The 24528-nt window shown below is 40.2% G+C and overlaps 1 protein-coding gene across 4 annotated transcripts in view; it reads right to left on the minus strand.

Annotated features, from left to right (window-relative positions):
- The window catches only part of LOC135482519 (calbindin-32-like), a 51059-nt gene that overhangs the window by 22062 nt on the left and 4469 nt on the right, over positions 1 to 24528 (minus strand). For all 4 annotated transcript variants that reach the window (XM_064762608.1, XM_064762609.1, XM_064762607.1 and 1 more), the window contains exon 2: positions 21590 to 21646. In XM_064762608.1, the coding sequence (XP_064618678.1) occupies positions 21590 to 21646 (57 nt within the window). The remainder of the gene's footprint in view (positions 1 to 21589; positions 21647 to 24528) is intronic.

Below are 24528 nucleotides of genomic sequence, written 5' to 3' on the forward strand. Positions count from 1 at the left end.
TTTACGACAGACTTTGCCAGAAATTACCCTTTGAGGTTGCACAAGGGAATCATATTCACACATCACCCCATTATCTCTGACGTACACAATGTAGGCGAATTGCTGGCAAATGATTGGTGGGGTGACTTTAACTGTTAGTTAGCAGAGCACAACATAAAGTAGAAAACTTTTCACCTTCAAATTAACACTACCAGTTTAATTTTGTGTTACTATAATCCAGCCTGATTTTTTTAGTTACTGTCTACCTCCTTCGAAATGTTTGTGTACCTATTTGGTCTCCTATCGCTTTCTGTCTATATTTCTCCCCCAGACAGGCATATTTTTATTTTCGTCAGCAGCAAAAAGGGTTATAATGATAAATACTATCAGTTTTTACTGCCTCGCCTTTGTTAGGCAATAGGCAATTGTTGCGGAACCACAAAAGGCTATACATGATTTTTAACTGCATTAATTATTTGACAATTAACATTGTCTGGCAATAATTGATGGGAGTGTTGTTTGCTATAGACATTGATAGGCAATACGTTGAGGTAGCATTCTTTTCTAGCTAGCTAGTCGTCTAGCAAGACTATGATGCAATGAATGCTGGGCATTATTTCGCAGAGGTGACATGTATCCATGATTAAAGGAGTTGGTGTCTCCCTTAACATTAAACAACGAATGTAGTCTATGATACGATCATGAACAATTTTACAAGTTGAAATATCAGCAATTTTCCAACAGTCCATTTATCTGAAATCCGTAGTAAATGGTGCTGTAGTAACTCAACGTCAGCACCAGAATGCTGCTGCATCAGAAGTAGCAGCAGCGTGAAGTCGCTTCAATCGATTAACGTCTTTGTGACACTGATAGGGAACCTTTTTAGCCTACATAGTTCTGACAAATCGTTTCCTTTGATGCTGGCTTCTCCATAAATGCCAAGGAGTCAAGCAGACAACTTCGCTACTTGACGTCGAATATGTCAATTGCCATGATCAGACTTTGTACTCATTCGTGGGTTGACTGTTTTGCCATGTCAGCGAAAGCTGTGTGCTCTGTCCACATTTTTTATCAATCTCATTTCAGACTCTTTGTGCCGTGGTGGTAACTTGAACTTTGATATTGTTTATTAGGGTCTTCTATTGATTACTTCAGGAAGATCATCATTAGAACCTAAATCGGCTCTTGGGCGACAAACTACTTTCATCCAGTATTTCCGGTAATGTACACATGCAGGAGGAATTTGGACGTGCCACTAAAACGTCTTCAAGAAGATATTTTTCATACCTCTTATCATAAAATAGGCGGAAAGTGACCAGAGGAGACTAGATGCACACTTTTGCCTTATAATTTCGCCAGGAAGATGAAACACGTACAGCTACTAAACTGTTCAGCAAATTATCCAATTCGTTAGAAATGTCCTAAAAAATAACGCTCCAGACAAAAAAGAGTGCCTACAGAATGATAATGTCAATGTAAACAGACTGCTGACGTGTCTGTGTCTGGGTTCAATTTAATCGTTGAGGAATGGAATTGCATTGCTTAAGTACAACTAGAGCAATTACCCGGTAGCTGATTGTCGATTGATGACAACATGATTACAAAATACCGCAAATAGGCTACTTAGAACTGAGCACAATAAGTGAAGAAATTATATTGACATCACGAAGGAAGACTCATTAATGTGCTGTAACATGCATTTTGAATGCCCAAGTGAGAGAAAAAAATATATGAGTATCATTGTAAATGTAAACGGAAAGGCTGTGTTAGTCTGTGTTGGTAGTGACACCCTCTTATCAAGACCAGTAAAATCTGCATTCGTTTCCAAAGGCAGATAGAAGTGTCCACGTGTTGTTGAAGGGAACGGAATGGACCACTCTACAAAAGTAATGCCGCGAACTAAGCGCAACCAAACAGAATACCAAGCGTTCAAAATAAGCTTCCGGCTACATCTGCGGTTGCTGACTTTACTTCTGGACATACCAGATCAAACCAACCGTTCGTATAGCAACGTTAACTGCAAACAATATCGGGAAATTTGGCTAGCGCTTGTCCTCGGCCTCCAATGATACTGCAGATGCATGTAGATAGCGGGCAATGACATGTCTCCTCTCAGAAGCGGTTTCCATAGGAACGTTATGTGATGTTTGTCTGGTTTGCGCCTCTCGGCCGTCACTCGTTGCGTTTCTTGGTTCCTCATACAACTGACTGAAGATTCATTCTTGAGAAATGCCGCCCGACTTATAATTCTGTTCCTTCACAGGATGTTGTTTGTATAACTCCTCTCAGGCTTCTTTAAATTAATTCTGGCTTGAGAAGTGAAACCGTTTTGTAGAAGCAGGTTTAGAAGTCAGTTTATTTATCAATTGAATCCAAAACGTGCAGCAGTTTGATATACATGTATAAAACAAAAACTATAAACAGCTCGCTGATATATTTGTGATAAAAGTTATACATTAAGAAGAAAGTACGTTTTCGTCCTTGTCAAATAGCCAGTTTTCCACCAGAAAAACTAAACTGAACTTCCAATGCCAAGGTTAATATATACATACATATGTACCAACTGTTTTTTGCATGAAAGAGAAGTAACTGAACCACGCAAAGATTAATCACTGCTTGTTCATGTACTACATACATGTATATGACAACCAGTTTGCCATATGAAAGAAGAAGCTGAACCAATGCAAAGTGTAATCTATTTATACAAAGTCAACTTGTTTCCAACATCAAAAACAAGCAACTGGCCAATACAAATTACCATCTACCAGTGCCCTGCATCAGAGATGATGACTGTGCGAAGCTCAGTATGCATGGAGCAATAGCCCGAGCATTATTACTCGTGCTATGCGCATAAATCTGTCAAGAAACAGAGCAAGAATTGTGTGGCTAAGTCAAAAAGCTAAGCGGGTCGATCATTTTACTGACAATTTAGCAGAGGGATTGCAAAGCTTTGTAGCAAACTTGCTGTAGCATATAGCTACCGCATCAGAATATTTTCGCGAGCATGAACTACGCGCAAAGTCCGCAACAATCTCCTTGGAGAGAAGAGTATAGTAGCATCTCATTGCTTTGATTTTTCTGGACCTAAAATAGACATTTTCCTTACGCACGATTTTCGTTCTGAACGTACTTTCCATTGAATGAATGCATGTAATACCGAGATATTGGCTATTACATCAATCAAAATCAGTTTGGATTGCAAATTTGGTCAAACCTTCTCGAAATATATGATTCTGTTGATTTGGTAGGCAAACTCCTATTGCGAATGAAGCAGTGCTCCACTGTTAATATTCCTCAGGGAGGTTTTCGTCCAATATACAAGAGTAGCTCTTCAGAGGAAACGTCAATACAGACCCAATTTCAATGGATTCTGCGTAGCATATTCGGTGTGTGATGCTATGTAGGCATGTACATTCCACCATACATGAGGTCATCGTTTTGGAAGCATAGCGAAACAGTTTATTACATATCGACTTGAACTCATGGCATATAATACGAGTATATAAATTGGATGTTAAATTAAGACGAAAATGCACTGGCATGAACCGTTGACATTCTGAGAGTATGCTTATAGCAATTGTAATCGACTTGCTAAGTTGATAAAAAAATATTGTTCTTCCTCTTAAAATCATATATTCTAGTTCAACAAATCTAAGATCATTTATTGATAACTATACGAAAGTAAAATAAAGGACTGAGCCGGAACATGACTTCATGACCACTGGACAGCTTGGTGTCGCCAACAAATTGTCAATCCATACTGAACGTCTTAAAACGCCTTGTTCATAACATCCTAACCAAACCGGTCTTAGAGTATCAAGCAGCACTCAATCGCCTTGTGGAGCAAAGATAGTCAACCTTCTGCCACGAATATTTGTACACGTATTGCATAATTGCTGAAAGAATCCGTGCAAATATGTTACTGCAATGTACAACTGGTAGAATAAAAGTATCTGATAATCAAAGTCCTCGATATTCGAAATTCCTCTGGAAGATCACGTAACTTGTGTATTACCAGTCTTCGTGGTCACGTGAACTCTTTCAGGCAATTGTTGCATATGATACTGGCAGGAAATAAAGAAAATATGCCGCGTCGTCTGACAGACTCAGATAAGAGTATTTCACGTCCCAGGATATCTGATATTTCCAACGTCGATACGGGGAATTGTGCAGTTTTTTTTCTGTAACTGACTGGGCTTGGACATATCGCAGCCAAAATACATTGAAATGGTGCAAGAAGAGTGTCTTTGCAACCAAAGTGCACATTTTTGTAGTGCTGAAAGTGGTGACAAGAACTGAATTGGGAATTCGACCAACCAGCTCTACCGCATGAAGACTTCCATATCTTTCTGTGATGGAATAGACCACGTGTTGCCGTTTCACCACCACAAAAAAAGTAAAGGAAATTTCCTTCTCAGTTTGCTAGCGAAATGGTTGAGATTTTTCTTTCGTTTTCTTCTTTCGCGAAGAACTTTATGGTTTAACTGCTGTCCAATGTTGCATGGCCACCTCTGCAACAAAAACAGTCACTTGTTAATCATTTTGGTAAATGCCAACGTCGACCTGCTTATTGATTGTATCCGCAGTGACGCCAATAAAGCTCCGTGGTGTCACCCAGGTGATGGGTGATCAAGAACGAAATTAGACGGTTAATGCGAATGAAAGAGCAACAATGCCGTAGTAATGACAATGTCAGTCCCGATAAAGCACACAGGGCCACCTACACGGTCTCTTCGTTAGTGGGCTTTCTGAATGTGCCATGCATAAATAGAGCTCAGCATCAAGAGATGACAGTTTTACAATTTGAAAACGTCTCGAGGTGTGAGAAAGCCACCAAACAAATGATTGTACGGAAAACAATTATTGCCACTGTCACCACCAAGGTCAACGGTAGGTCAAATGTGCTAGTGGGCTTGATGCAGCAAAGTGTTAACACCATACATCTGATTTAAATTGATATTTGAGTATTTCGAATAAACCTATCACAGTCCAGCCCTCAGTTGCTAATTAGGGATGCCTACACATCAGCATGCACGTACATGTAGATTGGTTTAAGGCCAAACGCCTCATGGGCTTATTAATGCAGCATGTGTCAACCCGGCTAAAGTATTTGCCTAAATAATCCGATCAGAGACCATGCTCAATTGGCTAGGAGATAGTGTTACGCTATGATATTGAAAATCAATGAACAATACTCAGTCGACACGAAAAATGTCATGTCATTTAGTGCGGCTGGGAGTTAGGATGAGAATCAACCGGTAATCATGTGGTGATTGATTCTATCCGAGCCTGAACGCTTCAACCATAATATCAGGTGCAAGTTAAGTGATTCTGGAATTTATTCGCGGAATTTCGAATTGCCATAATTTTCAAAAAATATCAACCCTCAAAATATTTTGATAGGAAGAACGAAAGATATTTTGTGATCTGCAAAAAGAATCTCGAGTTAAGGTGTTTCAAGGAAGCCGAATGGGATGTCTTATTAAGTATAAGGTACTAAAACATATCAAATTAAAACAAGAGATGCAAGGGTTTTGTTGGGCAATACTTTGTGTGCCGTTGCCTCTGTATGGTGCTATCATGCTTTTTTAAACCACATATAACTGACCCTCATCGTAGATATTAACATTACAAAGCTAGATTTACAAGTTCACAATAGCAGTTGATCTCAGAAAATTCTCAAAAATTATGCTATAGAAAATGACGACGACCAACCCCATGGCAACAAATGCGATAGATTGTGCCAAACTTAATCATCATATCATGTCACTATAACACTATTATGACATTGATACCTTAATAGTGTCTACCATGTATGTTTCAACCATACTACCTACATGTAATTACCAATAATTGTTGCACCCACGCCTGCAGCAAAAACATGAAAAGGGTGCGTTCGCAAATGAACTTCATCTTACAATGTTTTGTCGGTTTTCGTATTACAGTCAAAATATCGATATGTTGATTAGTGAATGGCCTCAAGAGATCAGTGATCTAACAGATCAAAGTTCTTGTGACCTTCATAAATATAAACATTGCAAATTTGCTTGTAGCCACACATTTTGATGCCCACTTTCAATGCCATAATAGATACGTTTTAGTCAATAAGAAAGATGGATCAGAGGTGATTCCCAAGTTCACTTGATGATTATGGAAATCATTACAAAATCCGTAATTGTTTGCGTCTTGTTCTTTGTACCTCATATCGGGCTATTCTGAAAAAAAGATTTTGTTACTGTATTTAATTTTTCCTGAGCACCAGTCATATCATATACGAACGATGTAGCCCTTTAAGTGTTGCCGACAACTGTTTATCTCCGATCGTCATTGGCACCGCTCATTTAAAACACACCTCAGCCGTTACCAAATCAACAAAAACTAATCAGGAAGTACCAAATGCAGAAAAAGCAAAAAAAGGGCCGCCCTGGACATCGCACAAAATGTATTTTTAAATGGATGCGATTGGCCATTTCGTATGCGTCCCCATGTTCTTGCGATTACCTGCAGATGGAAATAAATAACGGGCAGTATGCCATAGACAAGGCATGATGTTTCTGTCAAGTGACAATTTTTACGAGCAGGTGGCCCTGTCTTTTGTGCACACCCCTGTCAGTTGCAGCCATTGGCAGAAGATTTATTAGCAATTCAGTATATATCTAATACATGTGAATTCTTGAACAGGGAGTGAATATGGCATTTAGAAACATCATGTACTGTAAATAAACCAAAATCGACAGCCTGGCAATCATTTCAAGGAGGATCATTTCTCGGTCACATCACAGAAGTACACTTATTGGCACGTCACGGGTGTTTATTTGATTATCCCTTCAGCATTGTTTAGTAGCTCGCACTAAGAACGGCATAAGCGTATTGTCTTAGATTTGGTTCTAGTAATAAAAGTGGTCTACAATGCATTAATCAATCGCATAAACTAATTAATAGTTCATGAACACCCGAAGTAATAATTCTTGCTCAGATTATGTGTACATAATGCGTTATACCGTTTGTCGGACGCCACTCCCTTATGCATTGGATGTACAGTGTCGACACTTCCATCCTTTAGTATAATTCCTATTTGATCAAGCAAAGCAAATTTGTTCGTGTAACAAACTAAAGCGATGAAGGGGTGAGCTTTCGAGTGTTTACCTATGTCGTTTGGAAGCCAGGGTAACGATTATAATACCAAGCACCGTTGCTATGCCAACGAACGCATCCTCCGCTCAGGCTAAAAACGGTTAAGTGGTAACTCAAGTAAAAGTTGTTGGTTGTTGTGGAGCCGCCTGTGCCTTAGGCAGCTGAGTATGACAAGGTTAGCGTTAGACTTCAATATTAGCTATTGGGATCCATGAGACACAAGTCCGACGGAAGAATGGTTGAGCGACGGGGAACGAGAAGAATATTGTTTGGCGTATTTTCGTGTATTCAATGTATCTGGGGCGAGGGGGGGGGGGGATCCAGAGTTAGGACGATGCCAAACAACCATAATCGAACTTATCCACAAATGATTAGGCGTCCGCCTCATAACCTGAAGGTCAAAAGTTGTAGACCCGTTGGTGTCTCGTTCTGGTATGTCCGGCTAGTTAATAGACACCAGCCAGTTAATAGGGTAGTTAAAAACTGCCGTCTTGCTTGGTGTCTGGCGTTAGGGAATAAAAATGTCTCATAAGCCAAGTGCAAGGGCAAGTGACGCTGCAATAAACAATCGGTACATCACTTTACTTTATTTACTTGCCATACGATGTCATACTCATGCATTCGACCACTAACCCAATACAACATACACGCGTTCAGAAAAATTAATTTCTATGCATGATTCATCATGTACAAGAGCTATAAGTAACTGTACAACTTGTATCTCGGGAGTCCCATAAATTCATTATTTATACTCCTGCTACAGAAATCCAATATACGCCGTATACTGTTGTGTTCTTGTGCCTTCTTTTATAGAATTGGTGCTTTTTACGCCTTTATATAAATCATCAGCAAACGATCTTGCGTAACAAATAAAGATTTTTTGGCAACATCACGTCACATTTGTTCACATCAAGTTAGGCCAGATCGTAGTTCGTCACAATTTGCCGCCTTGGGTTTACCGCGCGACAATTGCAGTCGTTGGTGCATTTACCTCGAACTCTATGCGCCGATTGAACCACCCTCCGGAGTGGCCAACCCCAAAAGTCATGGTTAAGGTTTAATTTAGTTCGTACAGATTGGGTTCAGGGGACTAATCGTAAACGTATACGTCAATCAATCTCGTCCACAAGTTTGATAGCTTCATTTGTGCACTAATCTTACCCTAGGAACGATCCATAAATTACGGGTAACCTTTTTCCGGACAGAGGCGTCCTAGCAATGCATGTAGTGTATTGCACTATCTAGCTAGTACTACAGATAGAGGTGACCCTCTCACTGGGCAGTACCCATTCACTCATTCTCTGGCAACGGAATGTACTTGTTTTTTATTCCGGCGATTGGCTAAGAATACCAATGACACTTGATTTAAATCCTGTAGTGAAATAAAGACAGCCTTTTGCGCCTTTATGTCGCCAACCAGCCCGCCTGCAGCAATTTCATTTATCACATAAGTCAGCGCTAACACAGGCTGTGCTTTAGATGGCCGCTATGATCTTAATATTGATTTTCGCCGCGACTTGACACCATAACGTGTTTCTCCATAAGCATCAACTGCGTTTCCCCTGGTCGACAAGTGCTGGTCAATTATCTCCATTTGCACAACTCCAAATAGCGCTCAAGGTTAATTCACCGAAAGTGTCCTTAAAATATTGATACAGATTTGGAAGGCTGGAGATTACTTTGAAGATCAATGTTGAGCACCAATGCGATGAAATGACATGGTGTACAGAATACAGTAAGCTTCTACACTTGTCTACCAAGTGGACCTTAGGCAGACGTTACATAGAGCGTCATGCTTCACTCCTCACGCCTCATGCTTCACGGTTCACTCGTGAACCGAAGAATTAACAAGGTATTTCAACTTAGGCCCTCATTTTTTCCTATGTAACAGGGCTCATTGAAATACCTTGTTAATTCTTCGGTTCACGAGTGAACCGTGAAGCATGAGGCGTGAGGAGTGAAGCGTGAAGCTCTATGTAACGTCTGCCCTACAAGATCTTACAGCGAACTAATTTGTGCAGGATAAGATGGTGTACTGTTCATTGTATGACAAAGCAGTTACAAAATAACCTTCTATGCTCAATATGAGCATAATGTACATGTAGATGTCACAAGGAACAAGTTCGTAGTTCAGAATAAGCTTAAAGCCACGTGTACACTTTATGAGATGATACAATGGACCATGCATTTTAGAGAATAAGCTGTTTGCATGGGCCTGTATCGATGAGCACAGTACACCACTGTAGATGTTACAATGATCAAGTTTGTACAGAATAGAAACCCATCAAGTGTAAATCGATCGACTTTGGATTACAGTTGTCCTCCATTCTTTGATGTATGAGAGATGCAACAAGATCTAGCGTATCTACGTTAGAGTGCCCTACAAGTCTTTTTGACTACAGTCGTACATTGCACGTGCGCTACTTCATATACCTCTGCTTGGCATGCTCCAAAAGCCCGACCCGTGGCATTCACTATGTCTCTCGATAACAGCAACAAACTGGCTTCAGAAGTGGAACGACAGGCTGATTTAATCTCATTACCGTATGCCGGATAGCTCCCGAGCGGCGCATGCATTACCATTCAAAGTCTTATATGGGAAATTAAGACGGTTCCGCGATGTCTTTTGGGACCCGTTCGTTTGGTATACGTCTTTTAGTCATGTTTATCATTTCTCCGATGTAGATATACGCCAGACCTTACCAATTTATCAAAATTTGTAGGACCACTGAATAAACGAATCATTTCTTTGAAGATGCCCTTATCAAAGTAAGCTATACGTATGTTGAAAGAGAATTAAATGAGAACTCGTGGTCATTTCCTGATGTCGATTTCATTGGTGTAATTAGTCTGCAAAGTGCCATGAGATGGCTCAAGCAAATGAATGTGCTGCTGCCATGACTGGATCTAAATGTTATGACCCGGACGACACTCAATTTGAAACAGTGAATCATGTAAGGTCGAAATGGCGAGCAGTTCGGAATGCCGTAATTGAAACTTTTTCTCCTTTGAAGGAAATACCTTTTTTAAAATTTTTAATTTCCACTGCGGAGCGAAAAAACATACGTGTAATGCTACAGAAAACACTATACGTACCAAAAAGCTACGCTTGGCATATTTTTCACCCGGCCGCTGCCAGTGCACATAGCTATTAGCCTATGATTACATATCCAGCTGGTTACAGCCGATTTTTCAATTCAGCAAAAATCTTCAAACCGCCCGGCACAATACCCCGCCATATATCACATGCAGACAATAAAACTAACGTAACCAAGATTAAGCAAATTTGCACAATCCTTGTTCCAATATACCTTGCGTAGCCAACATAAATATTCGCCATCAAATAATCGGCTGTTTGCGTCAAGGCAAGGTAAGAAGACATTGCCAGCATCGGAAAGGAGATTTCTTAACGCAGGTGACAGGCATTCGTTTGTTAAGACTTGCAACAGCCACTATCCACACACTGCGTGTTACATTGGATCAATAATGCTACAGTACCCTCGACACGAAATAAACATGACAGCTAGGATTCAGAAAAAACTTGCGTTCACCGCTATGTCGAGGCATATGTTATGTGTTGAGTGGGCAGGTGCTCAATGAAAATGGATTCTGGATTAAATCACAGTATGGGAAGCGCGGTGGTGTAAGCTACACTTTCAAAAATAAAGCTTTTTAAGCTTTTGAAAATGTATAATGGTTTTTTGGCCAACACAAATATGCACAGACCCCGTAGAGGTCTTACAGCGTCATGAAAAACCCTTCGATGTTTTCAGAATTTCCCAAAGAAATTCAAAGGTATTGCATTTTAGCGAAAACAAACTCGACGCATATTCGTGTTGGCCGAAAAACCGTTCAAGGTTTTTCAAAAGCTCAAAAATGTTTTTGCTAAGAGTAACAATGGGACAGCGTCCGGTTTGTTATCAGAAGGCCGTGGGTTCGAGGCTATGCCATGCAGAATGGTTTCTTGACGAGGCTGGGGAATGAAAGTCAAATACTTTGAGACGGTACAGCTTCAGAGCTGGGGCATAAACATGTATAAGAAAAAAACCCAAGACGACGAGTGCGTTTTAGTTCTTTCGGGTAACCCATTAGAACTTTTCATAGCGTCGTTCTCTTATGAAGTGTTGCTATGTTCATGAACTAATTTATTAAATAGCGTCGGCTCGCTTATATATTTTTGGACATGTACAATTGTTAAAAATTGCCTTATTAATTCAATATACCCCTCACAACAGATCCATCACAGGACGATGTTTATTTGGTTAGCTGATAATGATGATATCATTCATACTCTTAACTATCATGCGAATTACATCTGAAAGGTTTTTTTCGCAGTCAACCAACATCCAACAAGTTATATATATTTCTGACGACAACCTCGTAAAGACTGATTCGCCTTTCACTTTTATAAGCGGGCCATGCGGAGACAAATTTTCATTTCATTCCCATATCATTGTCTTTCAACATGAATAAATTATCCGTGGCGTGCCAGGCTTGGTGCTGATGACAAATGTATCAACCAGGCTAGGGTGAACAGTATATAATGCACTACAATGTATTCCTGTTTAGGCCTAAGAATTAACTGATCAAATAAGAGCGAGTATGAATAATCAACAAAAAAAATCTAGGCTATCGAAAATCAGAGTCTCTTTTTTCACCGACATTTTCTTCTTAAATGTCGTGTTTCCCACTCGCAATAAAGCTGAAATGACTTATCGATCCTTTGCCGGACATTCCCTTATGATATACTTACAAGTCTAAAAGCCAGAACCGGCCCAATACCAGAGTTCCACATTGAATTTCCATTTCATTACATCTCATAACTAGCTATTCGTTAATGTAATGTCAGCCATTTTCCTTTTAGCATTGCATTGTTTGCTCTTGCGCTGCAGCAGCCGTTTGTATGAGAACCGATCCCAAGCAATAAATAACTTAAAGTGGGCATTATGTCTTAAGATGAAAGAACTGGTATGGTAATATGAAGCATCGGGCGGTCCAGGCTGGCAGAACAGTGCTGTGGGCTGTTCATTTAATCCTGCTCACAGTCTCTGGAGCTCCGAAGCTCTGGAGCGTAAATAACTGGTCTGATTTCTTGAACATTTGGGAGAGTGGGGGAGTGCCGAGGTTTCAGCATTTTTAGTTAAAACAACGATTTTGCCTTTGGAAGGTTAAAGGAATGGTCAGGGCCCGGTATTGTGTTAGATTTGAGCCGCAAAGAGCAGAAAGTGTGCTCGGTATGGTTTATGTCAAAACTAATTGACATGGAAAATTGAATATTTTGTGAAGACACGACTTAATTGATAGGGTATACATTCTGGGGTTTGCCGCGCGGTTGATTTACTGTCAGTGGTGCTCGAGTCATGCGAGTGTCTCGCATGCGCGGCTATTTCTGGAGCTGATCCATTCTCGCCTTATTCCGACCTATACAGTGATTACACTTATTACATTACAATCACGTTGCAAGGATGTACTACCAATCCGCCCACTTATCACCGATAATGTCGCTTGGTGGTTAAACAAGACCTGAGGCAGCCACCGCATGGGAATGGCCATCAGGTTGAAGAGACAAAGCCATGTCATCCTGGTTCGCTGGAACCATGAAGAATGACTTCCAATCCTTTTGAGCCTAAAGAAGCGTTCGACCGATGGACACTCTATGTCTTGACATTTCAAATTCTTGCATCGGCTTGATTGTCAAAAGCAGTGCATACTGTCATGGCAATATTATACCTTGACTGATTTCTTTCCATAATACATGTCAATGATAGGTTACTATAGAGTTCCCTTTCAATAAACCTTGCGTTAGCCTTTACCAAAGAATTTCTAAATACTTTTTGCCACTACCACTATAATCAAAAACAGTCTGCTACCAATATCATTCAAAAGTAATAATTACATACGATTCCTCAAACTCCATTTACAGAAAAAGCAACCTGTCATTTCGATTCCAATTTGAAAATGCCGATCCATCATCAAAGAAGTGGTTGCGTGTGTACCGAGGCATCAGCACGAAAGAAATTTGAAATCAAGAACACATAACCACAATCAGAAGCTGGTTTTCATTTCTCTGCAAAAATACGATCAATAACGTTACACAGTGCACATGCAGTACAATGAACACACTACAGGCTACACAGTTAAATTCTACATATGGAAGTTCCTGCATTATATTTTTAAAAAGCTTCGCTCATGTATATCAGCTCGGCACGATGGAGTGGGACCACCAGTAAGATGTACATTACCAGCGAGAAAGCCTTTCGCCGCGGTCCGGAAGAGATCTCAACAACTGACTCCTTTTCCATATATTGAAGTACGTGCCCGGACTGATAATAAACCGCTTCAACCAGACCCGCGTCGATTCCAGTTATAGGGGCGCGAATCAGAAGTTATGCCTTTCATCTTGGTACAACCGAGATCACGATTAAATTGGGGGATGGAATCTATTAGATTGGCAATTATGTTTAAACTTGAGTACGATTATCTGAATACTGTACTGGGATTTATATGATTCCTCTAAAACATTTGTTGAAGCTAGCATCCAATTAAGTTTTTTGATCAGGCAAATATGGCGGGCTGGTGTTGTCGATTTTTGCATCATGCATGTCAACCTATATGTATGTCCGCGAAGATATAACGCTCCGTCCCACGTCTTCTTCCTATCCGAAGTCCACTGCTGGACACTGACAAGGCAAGATGTCCTTACCAAGCAGTTCTGACATGACTGAAGGAACAATCCCGACCACCTCGAGCCCGTAATCATGACCTGGAGCCTGCCCCATCTCATTAAATTTTACAACAATTTTGAGATGTTCGCTCAGCAATATTCTGACATTAGCAACATCAAGTGCCTTCCTCGAATGCATAGCATGCAGAATTATTGCCTACATTAACTAGTTAACGATTTCTGAAGGAGACTGTGAGGCATGGTGTATTTCATCAACGAAGTTCAATAAAACCAAGAATATTCTCAACTAAACTGATGACGCAATTTACTTGGAGTGGTTGACTGGACTCTGTAATCGGTTTCGCAAAAGCCAGATCTGCCAAAAGGCAAAATATGTTGGTAAATAATATAAGCGTACACTCAGAGCTTGATATACTTTGAAGGAGAGCAACAACACTGGAACTGTATCTGAAGACGAACTTGCTTTGTGATCGTCATCATCATCTTTATTATCATCAAACTGATGAGTTGTGTTTCGGGAGTGTCTTCAACTTATTTGATATTGTAAACGTACTGTAATATTTTGTAAATACTGTAAACATATTCACATGGCATAAGGCGACATCATTCCAGCGTCATCATCGCTATCAGCGAACTGCAATCCCGTGTTCCCAAAACCCTCAAACGGATTCCTAACTGAAGAACATACATGTACTTAAGGTGATATCTCTGCAAACCATTAGTGTTATGATGATAGATGAACACCATCCGTCTTACAGAAGACATGGATCAGTTGTCTTATGTAGGCTTTAAGATAAGAGGTGACGGTAGCAATCGATCAGACTTGTGCTAAACCCTGAGATGGCAATATTATTGACACTCCCGGTGACGTCGTATCAAGAGTTCCGGTAAGCTATTCGATTATGCTACATGTAGACAGGTAATTTTCACGACATGGGAGGGGAAAATTTGAATGACAGCTAACGAACGCCATGTTCAGCCTTGTCTATAAAGAGGTTTTTAAACTAACGCAGTACGTATGTATATAAAGGCAAAGGCAGAAAACGCTTGATCGTGTGTTTAAGCTTTTGTGATGACACAACCTTGCATATCCAGGTATCCCAGTTCCTGTCAATATGTAAACCCGACGTTATTCTCTAAAAAAAACAAGTTATAATCAGGATACTTCTGTTCACCATAAATCTGACGAAGCAGATACGTCTAAAGTGACAGACACGCTTTATGTCCTGATTATCCGCCAATGACAGTAAGCGGAGGACGTCACTTCCTTCATTTCCGTCGCGATATGATGCTTGAACAAATCATGTCATCTCAAATATCCAATTATTTGATTTCAAACTTTTCATTTTAGAATAATGTATAGGCCTCCACCGAAACAGCGTTACAAATCAGGATTATCAAACGCATCCGAGTACACACACAAGCATTTCAATGCGATAGATTATGCATATTCATATCGAGGACCCAAAATACGACATGAGTTAACGTTATGGATCAACAAATAATTCATAAGCTACATGTACTTAATAATCCAGTGTTTTTGATGTCGTCCCATGAATGACGTGCATGCTTGGCACAATATTGCGGGGCACTGAATTTTTAACAGTAATCGTAATACATCACTGATGCCAAGTCCGTGCTTTCAGTGGGCAAATGCAATAATTACATGCAGTATTTGTTTTACAGTAATGAAAATAACGCGAAACTTGTAATGCATTAATTTCATTCATTGGCGAGGCACCACTTTTACTATTCATTTTGCCTCCAGTATCACTGGAAATGTACACTGTCAGTGTATGGATTTTCTGAAAAGGCTACGGAACAAAGAGGACCAATATTTTCATAATGAATAGGGTTTTGTTTTCGAAGGTCGGAAATGGCGAAGTTATTGCTAAAATATTTTATCACGTGACTCTAAGCTATAAGGTGATGTTGGAGTACATGTAGCAGTGAGCGAAATCTCGGCGCGATTCTTAAGTCAACAGAAAATTAGCGGTTGATCGTAAAGCAACTGTTAAGCTCTCGCGCCGGTGGGGTTCCGACAGGTCTTCAGTTACGGTAGTCAATGGCAACACATATTTGTGTTTTCAGGATCACACATGCGGTATCCCCAAAGGCAGCCAATAGCACTAGAAGCAACCCAGTCTTTGGCGCAAATAGTATTCCCGCTTCTTCCGCCAAGGCAATCGCTGTCCTGTTCAAAGTCAAGTTTAAATAAGAAAGGTTTGTCCAGTCGGCGTTCATATCCTTCCCCTGAAACCCACGATATGAGCTAGATTATCACATCAAAAGTGAAAAATGACTTGCGTCTATGAACAGTCGGTCAATAAATTTTGATCATGTCATCTGCTGGCAACGTAGACTATACCTTTTGTTGGATGCATGTAACGATTGCGTGCACCAGCTCGTATAGGTGACATAGTGCAGTTAGGTTGCATAGTGCCATGTTGCTGCTAATATTTGTTTACGATTTTTTCATCAGAATAATCCTGCATATATACATGTAGTAAGTTTACAATTACTTACTACACCCACAACGTTGATTGGCTGCAGTTGTTATGAATTGACTGATTCCATATGTGCCCGCTCGCCCACAAGCCGGTGTCTGATCAAACTGATAGTCATCTTGTCACCAGGCCAATCTCTAGAGACTGGTAACATTTAATAAGGCTTTTTGTGATCATACATCAATAGATTTTTCTGTGTTTTATATCATAGGTACTTCTGATGAAATTTAGTTATCAACGACAAATGTATATGACATGATATTGACATGACGTATTAGCATGTAAGGGGAATTAGCACAGCGGAATAGTCACATCCATACTCAAATGGTCACGCCCATGCCCACATGCTGCAATCAAAGCTAAGACATATTTTCCCAACCAAACAATCATAGGCCAATTTAGCCGTTCAGTATTCCCTCATATCACCTATATTTTTATTTGTCAATGATAATATCTGCAGCACCATTTTCATGATCAATGGGGTTTATCCGACAACCCTCGGAAGTGGTAATATTCCCGATGTTGATTAAAAACTTAATACAGGCGGAGCATTAAAACGACATCAAAAAGACATTTTTTGTCATTCTCTCGCTGATCTGCAACACAGCATCTACCATTATAGTTTTAATGAACGTTGGGTAATACGTTATTGTTTTATCACGTTTATACAACCAAACAGGGTGATTGCTTTGTTCATTGCAACATCAGATGTCCCAACTGTCGCCATGAATATACTAACACGAATGGTTTGTATTCGTATCCCATTTTGGTTTTGTGCATGCTCTGTAATTGACCATGATTCATACATGTAATTTATTATATGGGCAAGAGTCTAGCCAGTTTGGACGCAAAATATCTCAGAACTACAGTAATGTAAGATGTGTACGGTTTGAGAGAACCAATGGTCAATAGTGGATAGCGAAGAAAATCGAGTTTAAAGGTTTTTATAGCCATTGTGATAAAATTGCCGGCGTAAACAATTATCGGTGAGGTCAAATTATATTGCATAACATTTTTTCTCTTGATCTGTGCAAAGACGTCTCGGAACTTTTTATGATCGCCCTGATGCTATTCAACAGCAGTGGTAGGACTGCACTGGCTAGTATTTTGTGTGGTGAAAGCATATTCCGTCTCTGTTAACAGAAATGTAAATTTTGGTTAAGTAAAGTGGCCAACACATCTCGTGGCCAATGTCTCCACGAAACGCGGGGCATGACCTTAATGTAACTGGATTGACTCTGTCACGCCAGCCCTAGTGGCGTTCGGCGATGAACTGATTCTGCATCATATACGGACACAGCCGCTTGGTCAAAGTTCTCTAGGCGGACGCTAAGAACTCCGCCGAAGACGCAGACCAAATCAATATTGGGAATTATCAAAGCTAGTCTGTATTCACATCACAGGCCGAACCCTCCCGAAATTGCATGCTAGGCGGGTATAATGACGGTTGGCGAACTTTTGCTCACGGCTGGGAAAATTCATGTCTCCGGGGTATGGAGTAAATACCAGATAGGAGGAAACTTATATACGCCTTGCCATGGGCGGGATTGGACAGGTTCGACGTGCCAAATAGTCTGGCCGTTTTGACTAAAATCGTCCAGACTTCAGCTTGATAGAACAAGGCGAAAAGTACAGGAGCCATTACTTCTAGCGATAAGACTAAAATTTGTCAAGTGAACAAGATTCTTCTGGTGATAGTCAGATAATAGTCACTGGTCGAACGTACCCATGCAGGTCTAAAACCTTCATCATTAAAGTGACAAAAAGGCATTGGATTTTGATAGTGGGCAAAGGATGCGCCGTTGCCTGTACAATCGGCACCGCTCAACGTCCGTGCCACCATATAGCCTATTACACAACGCTGATATGCAAGGGCATTCCGTTTGTTAAATAGGTCAGCCAAGGCGGGCAGTTATCAAACGGTCATTCAACTTTGGCCAAAGCCTTCTGGTGAATTCCTCCTATTTACTGCGGTATCACTTTCAGAAGGATCCTATTAGGAGTGTCACGGCGCTGCTGAAAGCATGTTGGCTGGCGATAAACCAACATTTCGCATGCCATTTTTGTCCCAAAGCCCGTCTCAGCAGATTACATGACACATTTTCCATATAAGTCCTCCCGTTACTTTCTCTGCATTTCAACCAGTGGTCCCATATATTCCGATGGTGTGATTCGTCCGGCCACATGGGACCGCTACCCGATATTCTTCATATCTATCACCAGAGAAGCCAATTTCAAGCTAACCATGTACGTGCAATCCATTGTTGTTCTCTAATGGTTAATACGGTTATGGATTATTCGTCGGCAATTGTCTGGAGATGCGGTAAATAACGTTTGTGGTCTGATAGCTTGGAGGCTCAACCAGATTAAAAAGACGTGGATGCGTCAAGGGTTTTATGAGATTCATAGATTTCCTATTTACAACGGGTAGAAGTTTCAGTGTCTGCTGATAAAACATTCAAATTAGGTCGAAAAGAAATTTATTCGTCAATTTTCTGGACAGGCGACCATGCACTACATAACGAATTTCATCCTTAATTGATATGTGTATTTAGTTAAAATCAATTTCAATCGCATTCAGCTTCCGTCCCTCGAAACCACCAAGGGAAATAAACTTTCCAGCTGTCGAAGTGCGACGGACGTCATTCAGGGAATGGTTTCCCCAGTTGGCCTTGATGTGGGCCAAGGAAACTCTGGTAATGTAGACCAACACCACTATATAGTACTGATAATAATAATACGTTCAAACGATGTAATATCAAAGACACTTTATTGGTATAGACGCCCATTGACTTTTTGATAATTGTTTTTGTCGTTAAAACGCGACAATGACAGAATATATGCCGCGTTTAAATTTGCAAGAAAATCTTTCTCGTGTTAAGTTTAGTGACGTGGTATTAATTAAACTCGACTCATATGCTTTTCAATCAATCGCATTCCTTGAAGAAACAGCTCAGTACCATAATATTATGGAGAATAATCAAAAGAGCGATGAGCAAAATACCAATCATCCCCTACCGTCAAATGTTAGCCCGAGGCGAACATTTTGCAGTGGGAATCAAATTAATAGAGTAGATAACGATGCGATTTGTAGCCGGTGCTAGCAGCATGCTGCAGCAATACGGTGTTTTATGTTGCCGCTTAAGTAGCTGCTTTATAATATTATGGGTTTTTTTCTATCTCAGTCTCTTCTTTGTGTTGGTTCTTTATGCGCATTCTGAATGAACGGACAAAAGAAATTGTAATCGAGGTATAAAAGGGAACATCTTTGCAAAAATACTCCTTGTTTTTTAAGAAAGAGCTAAATAGAGTAGTGAGAAATGTTGGCAATGTTTTGCTGCTCTAACTACCCGTAGGTGTTCATCCCATGTTTCAAATGCGCACAATAAGCCCTGTGGCATCCATTGCGCTTGCCTTGACTCACTTTCTGGAAATGGGACTGACGACAGTTAAAAATAGCATTCATGGCTTCGTGAGAACGTACATTATTGTCTAAGAAAATAAAGCAGTCGTAGAAGAAAAAGCAATTTTAACTAGGAAAGATGGTACATGTACATACTAGCGCAATCGACTGAGTCACTAGTTAAAGCGAGCTTAGCGTATTCTTGTAGCATCGTATATTTTATCATGGAAAGTCATTGACGCCAGACCCATAACAATTGCTTCAACAATAGATTGAGCTTCGGATTACATGGTAACACGTCTGTAGATCGTAGACCACGATCCGATCCGATTCAGCAAGACTCGGCACTAATGAGACCATGTTGCATTTGAATTATTCACACGAACAAGCTTTGATTGAGGGCCAGAATTAACGCACGTCTTTTCACTGCTCCCATGCACATGATACAATGCGCGTTTTATTTTGAAATAAATCTTATTTAAAATACTGAAAGAAATATCGTAATGCACATCGTAATTTAAATGATGCTAATGCAACACTGATTCGCTTCGGTGGTAATGGAGCAATCACAATGCTTTGAAACACCCACGCTGTATTACAACATCATGCACGTCAAGAAATTCATCCCCCATATGGTGAAGTGCTAGCTTACAGAACATCCTTCTTGCGTAAATACAGAATCAATTATTCAAGATGTTTTGACTACATTTATAGCCACACAAGGTAAATGTACCCCAAGTATAAGAGCGGTGCTGTATGAAGTGTTGATTATTGATGTTTGGAAACTATGACATGGCGTATATGTCTTGTAATGAGAGTAAGCTGGGAATTACCTCTGATAATCGTCCACCTTTCATCCACCAGTCACTCTAGAAAGCGCCTATCGAACTCATCTAGGCAGACCTTATTATTTCAAAAGTGGTACGAACTTTGAGCAGTAGCAATATGATTATTACATTCTATCATCGTAATATGATTTCCACACAATTTTGCTCCTTGACATCACTCCCATTTCCACCTGCTCCTTCTATCAATGTAGTGCCTCGGGGTATTAATGAACATGCAATGTTGCAATTTCCAACTGTATCTCCAAGGCATTGGAAGCTAATTGTTGTCAGAATGATACGCCGCATTCTATGGAGGAGATTGCTATTGAGGAATGCTGATGTTGATGCTCGTTATGTGAAACTTGGTGTTTGTGCTAGAAGTGCTGACCTGAGCACTAAACGTCGGTCGAACGTAACAACACTTAAAAGTGCGCAATTCAACACCTCCCATGTCAACTGACCCGCACTCTTAAAACGAAAGCGAGCTTTGGCGCTTTTGAAGCTTTAAACAACATATGCGGGCACATAATTACGCATGAAAAAACACTGACGGCTTGCGCTGGTGTTTCATACACCTGAAAAACCTTATTGGGTAATGATTGCATACTGTTTCCGCCGATAAAGGTGTAAACCTCATAAATATCTCTCCTCCGGAGTCTCTGGTTTTCTCCTACTTTACATTACAAATAGCCCAATACTGTTGATACAGCTAATAATATCCTAGCTGACGCTCAGCCCTCTACTCAAATAGAATGTATATACACCTTCTGAAGAAGCAACATGAATGAAAGATTTGAATTGATTTGAATTCAACATATTCTTAGTGTTTTTCACGCTCAACAATGAAATGGTTCTATATTGTTTTAACAAATACACTAAATCCTACTACAAAAATACACTAAAGTTAAAACATTTTAGCAACATTCTGATGCTCGACCTAGAATATTTAGACCTGCAAAACATCAAGAGTAGATAAAGTCTTGAGTTCCTACATAAAAATATTAATCAATATCTATGATCGAAACTTGGTTGATAATTTAAAATGTTTACTTACAGCCACGAACTGTGCAGATGTCAGTTTTCCCTTGCCGGAAAATGCGTTGCCTAATGACTGCAAAGAAAGAAAGAGACTTAATGAGTAATGAATGAAAATAATGCATATGTTTGGTAACATGCTTTCTATACGTTTTCAGGTGCAAAGGTATTTGGATAAAGGCGCCATGCAAGTTCATTATCGTAAAAGTGGTTGCATGAAAAGCGATTGATAACTCGTTGTGGTAAAATATTCTCAATCAACGACTCCGAAGACATGAAATATATGAGTGGCCTGCCAAATTATAAGCAACAGCCGCCGTTTTAAGTACATTCAGGTGAATGTCCTTTGTAATATCATCGATTCAACTACACGGCCCAACAGTCATATGCATCTACTCTTTCGCAAAAGAAACACCCCATCTCGTAGAGGTGAGATGGTCCACATAATCAACGACTCCGAAGATCAGATATATGAGAGGCTCAGCCCAATTATAAGTAACTGTCGCCGTTCTAAGTACATTCGGGTGAATGTCCTTCTCTATGTATCATTGAGGCAATAACGAAACTTTACAGTAAATAGCCCAAAACTATAAACATCTACTCTTTCGCAAAAGAAACACCAAAACAGTTATATGTAGACATTTCTTTGACCAATAATTTCGAATATCAAAGAAAGTAAAAGCGATGCCTGGGGAAGCTCCGGTTTACAACGTGTCTCTTGCTTCAGTGTGTTCGGGTGGCTGTCATTCGCCTTGTATAAACGACAATCTAGGTACCGTCACCCGGGAAGTTGCGCTAGCTGGGGATGCGTTCCCATGGAAATATTGGGCAGGGTTGCTGTAAACAAGCTAAGTGTATGAAATACAGGCAGGGAGTGGTTCTGGCGACGACCATTCACTGATGGTTATACTGGAACATGTGCCTCGATTGATGAATAGATATGAATTGTTGCCGGTACGTGCCGTAAACCTCTTGCTATACGATATTAGGACGGAATTAAAGATGAGGGTTAAGGACTTACGGGAAGTATTTTCAATTTTTTTCAACTTCAAATATTGACAAATGGCACGTGTTCTGAATAGATTATTGAACAAGAAAAAATGCACCTAACCCACAAGCTTCAAGCCATAATATAAATTTCCTTAATCTTCACCGTAACCAGGCCCAACATTAACGCAAGTATAAAGCAGTGAGTGAGGCCGAAATATCGCCGTTCTGTGCACCAACCAACCTCGAATATCTCGTCCAATACCGCGTGTTTAGTGCAGTGCCCAGGGCAACTAATACATCCAAAATATTGAGTGTCAAGTGCGGTGCAAACAAACTAATTAGCTTATCCGGCCATGTATTTGAGGTATCACAAATAATCTATTTGGTCGCTAATAAATCGATTTGCTTTTCATCATCAAGCACATTAATCGACTTGCGGACTACTCGATCGATGTTGTCAATTTGTAATCTATTGATATCTGCGGTAATTGATTGTCAATTACTGTCGTTATGCGTGTCGGGAGAGTGAGCCCTCTTCAGAAGCATCAGTGTTTTTCATTCTACGATGACAGATGATGCTCAGCTAGGAGTCAAATTGAATGTTTATCTGGTGATGTAAATTTGCTGCGGTGAGGAAATTGAAAGGGATGATAAATCATGGATAATTTGTTATATCCCAGTGCTTCAAAAGCTTACATAAAATACATGTGTATACTGAAACGATACCTTAAGCTTGAGCATGTTGAATAGCATAATGTATATATTGAATAAATCCTGGTAGACAAATATCTCTAGTCGAGATTTTAACCCGCTGCCCAGTTATTAGCGACAACTCTGACAAATTGTTCAGTTTAGTTCTGACAAATTGTTCAGCTGTATCCGAAATTTGTCTCCAAGTCGATGTCATGGTAACTGATTGCAAAGCCACCATCAACTGTGGCTAGGGTAGCATTCACCAATGTTAGAAACCCATCAAAAATTAAAATTCACTCCGCGTTAATATCATACATTTCTGACGGATGTATTAGACCTTTAAGTGTTGGAACGTTCCTGTGTACACCAGTCGCCTGATACAGTGTGGCTCATACATTATACCAAGCATGAATATTAATGCCGCTAAATAATGGATAGTTTAGCAACTAGCTGGGGAATTGATAACGAAGTGTCCCGTACAGTCGCTTTCAGCTATAGAAATGTAGGCAGCCTCTGCCGTGCATTGCCAATAGAGAGACCACGGAGTATTGTATTGGATTTCATGACAAGCATGCATAGCAACCAAATGAAGGCCATACCAAGCAATTGAATGTGAATATGCTCCCACGTCATCAAATGCTTATGAAAAAATACAGCAAAACCGACATTATCTATCGGGAAAATGGCGTTCAATGATATATTATATCCATTTGGTTACGGTAGACAAATCCGTGGTTTTGTTACTTGTGATTTGCCATGAGTGAAAACTTTGAAATGAATATATGGTACGAACTAGCTCGTAAAAAGTAGCAGGCAGCCTATAATTTAAGAAACCAACCTGAAAACAATAGTCACAGTAATGTTTGAGATGAGAGGCACTCCTCATATGCAGATGAGGCATAATTGAGTACCGAGAGTTCAACAATCCTTTTGGTCATACCATTGTCACATTTGTTAAATGTAATACCTTCTTACCTCCGATACCAGAAGCTGCAGCCGATAGTATCTTTTTGGCTGTTCAGATTCACTGCGACAGTCGGACAGATGTGTCAAGGACGCCCGTGAAGTTTGCTTGTCGTTTCAAGGTCAATATTCGAATGCCAACCACGTCAATGCTCACAAACTACCGCAGCGGCTGCGGTTTCATTGACAAACCCCATCAGTTCTTTGACACTCGGATATTGCCGGCATGGCCTAGTCGCCATTCGAATGTCATCGTGACAACATACCCATATAGTACATGTAACTGTTCTTTTACAAACTAGCTTTCGATAA

The sequence above is a fragment of the Lineus longissimus genome, chromosome 2, assembly GCF_910592395.1.
Source record: "Lineus longissimus chromosome 2, tnLinLong1.2, whole genome shotgun sequence".
Taxonomy (NCBI): Eukaryota; Metazoa; Nemertea; class Pilidiophora; order Heteronemertea; family Lineidae; genus Lineus; species Lineus longissimus.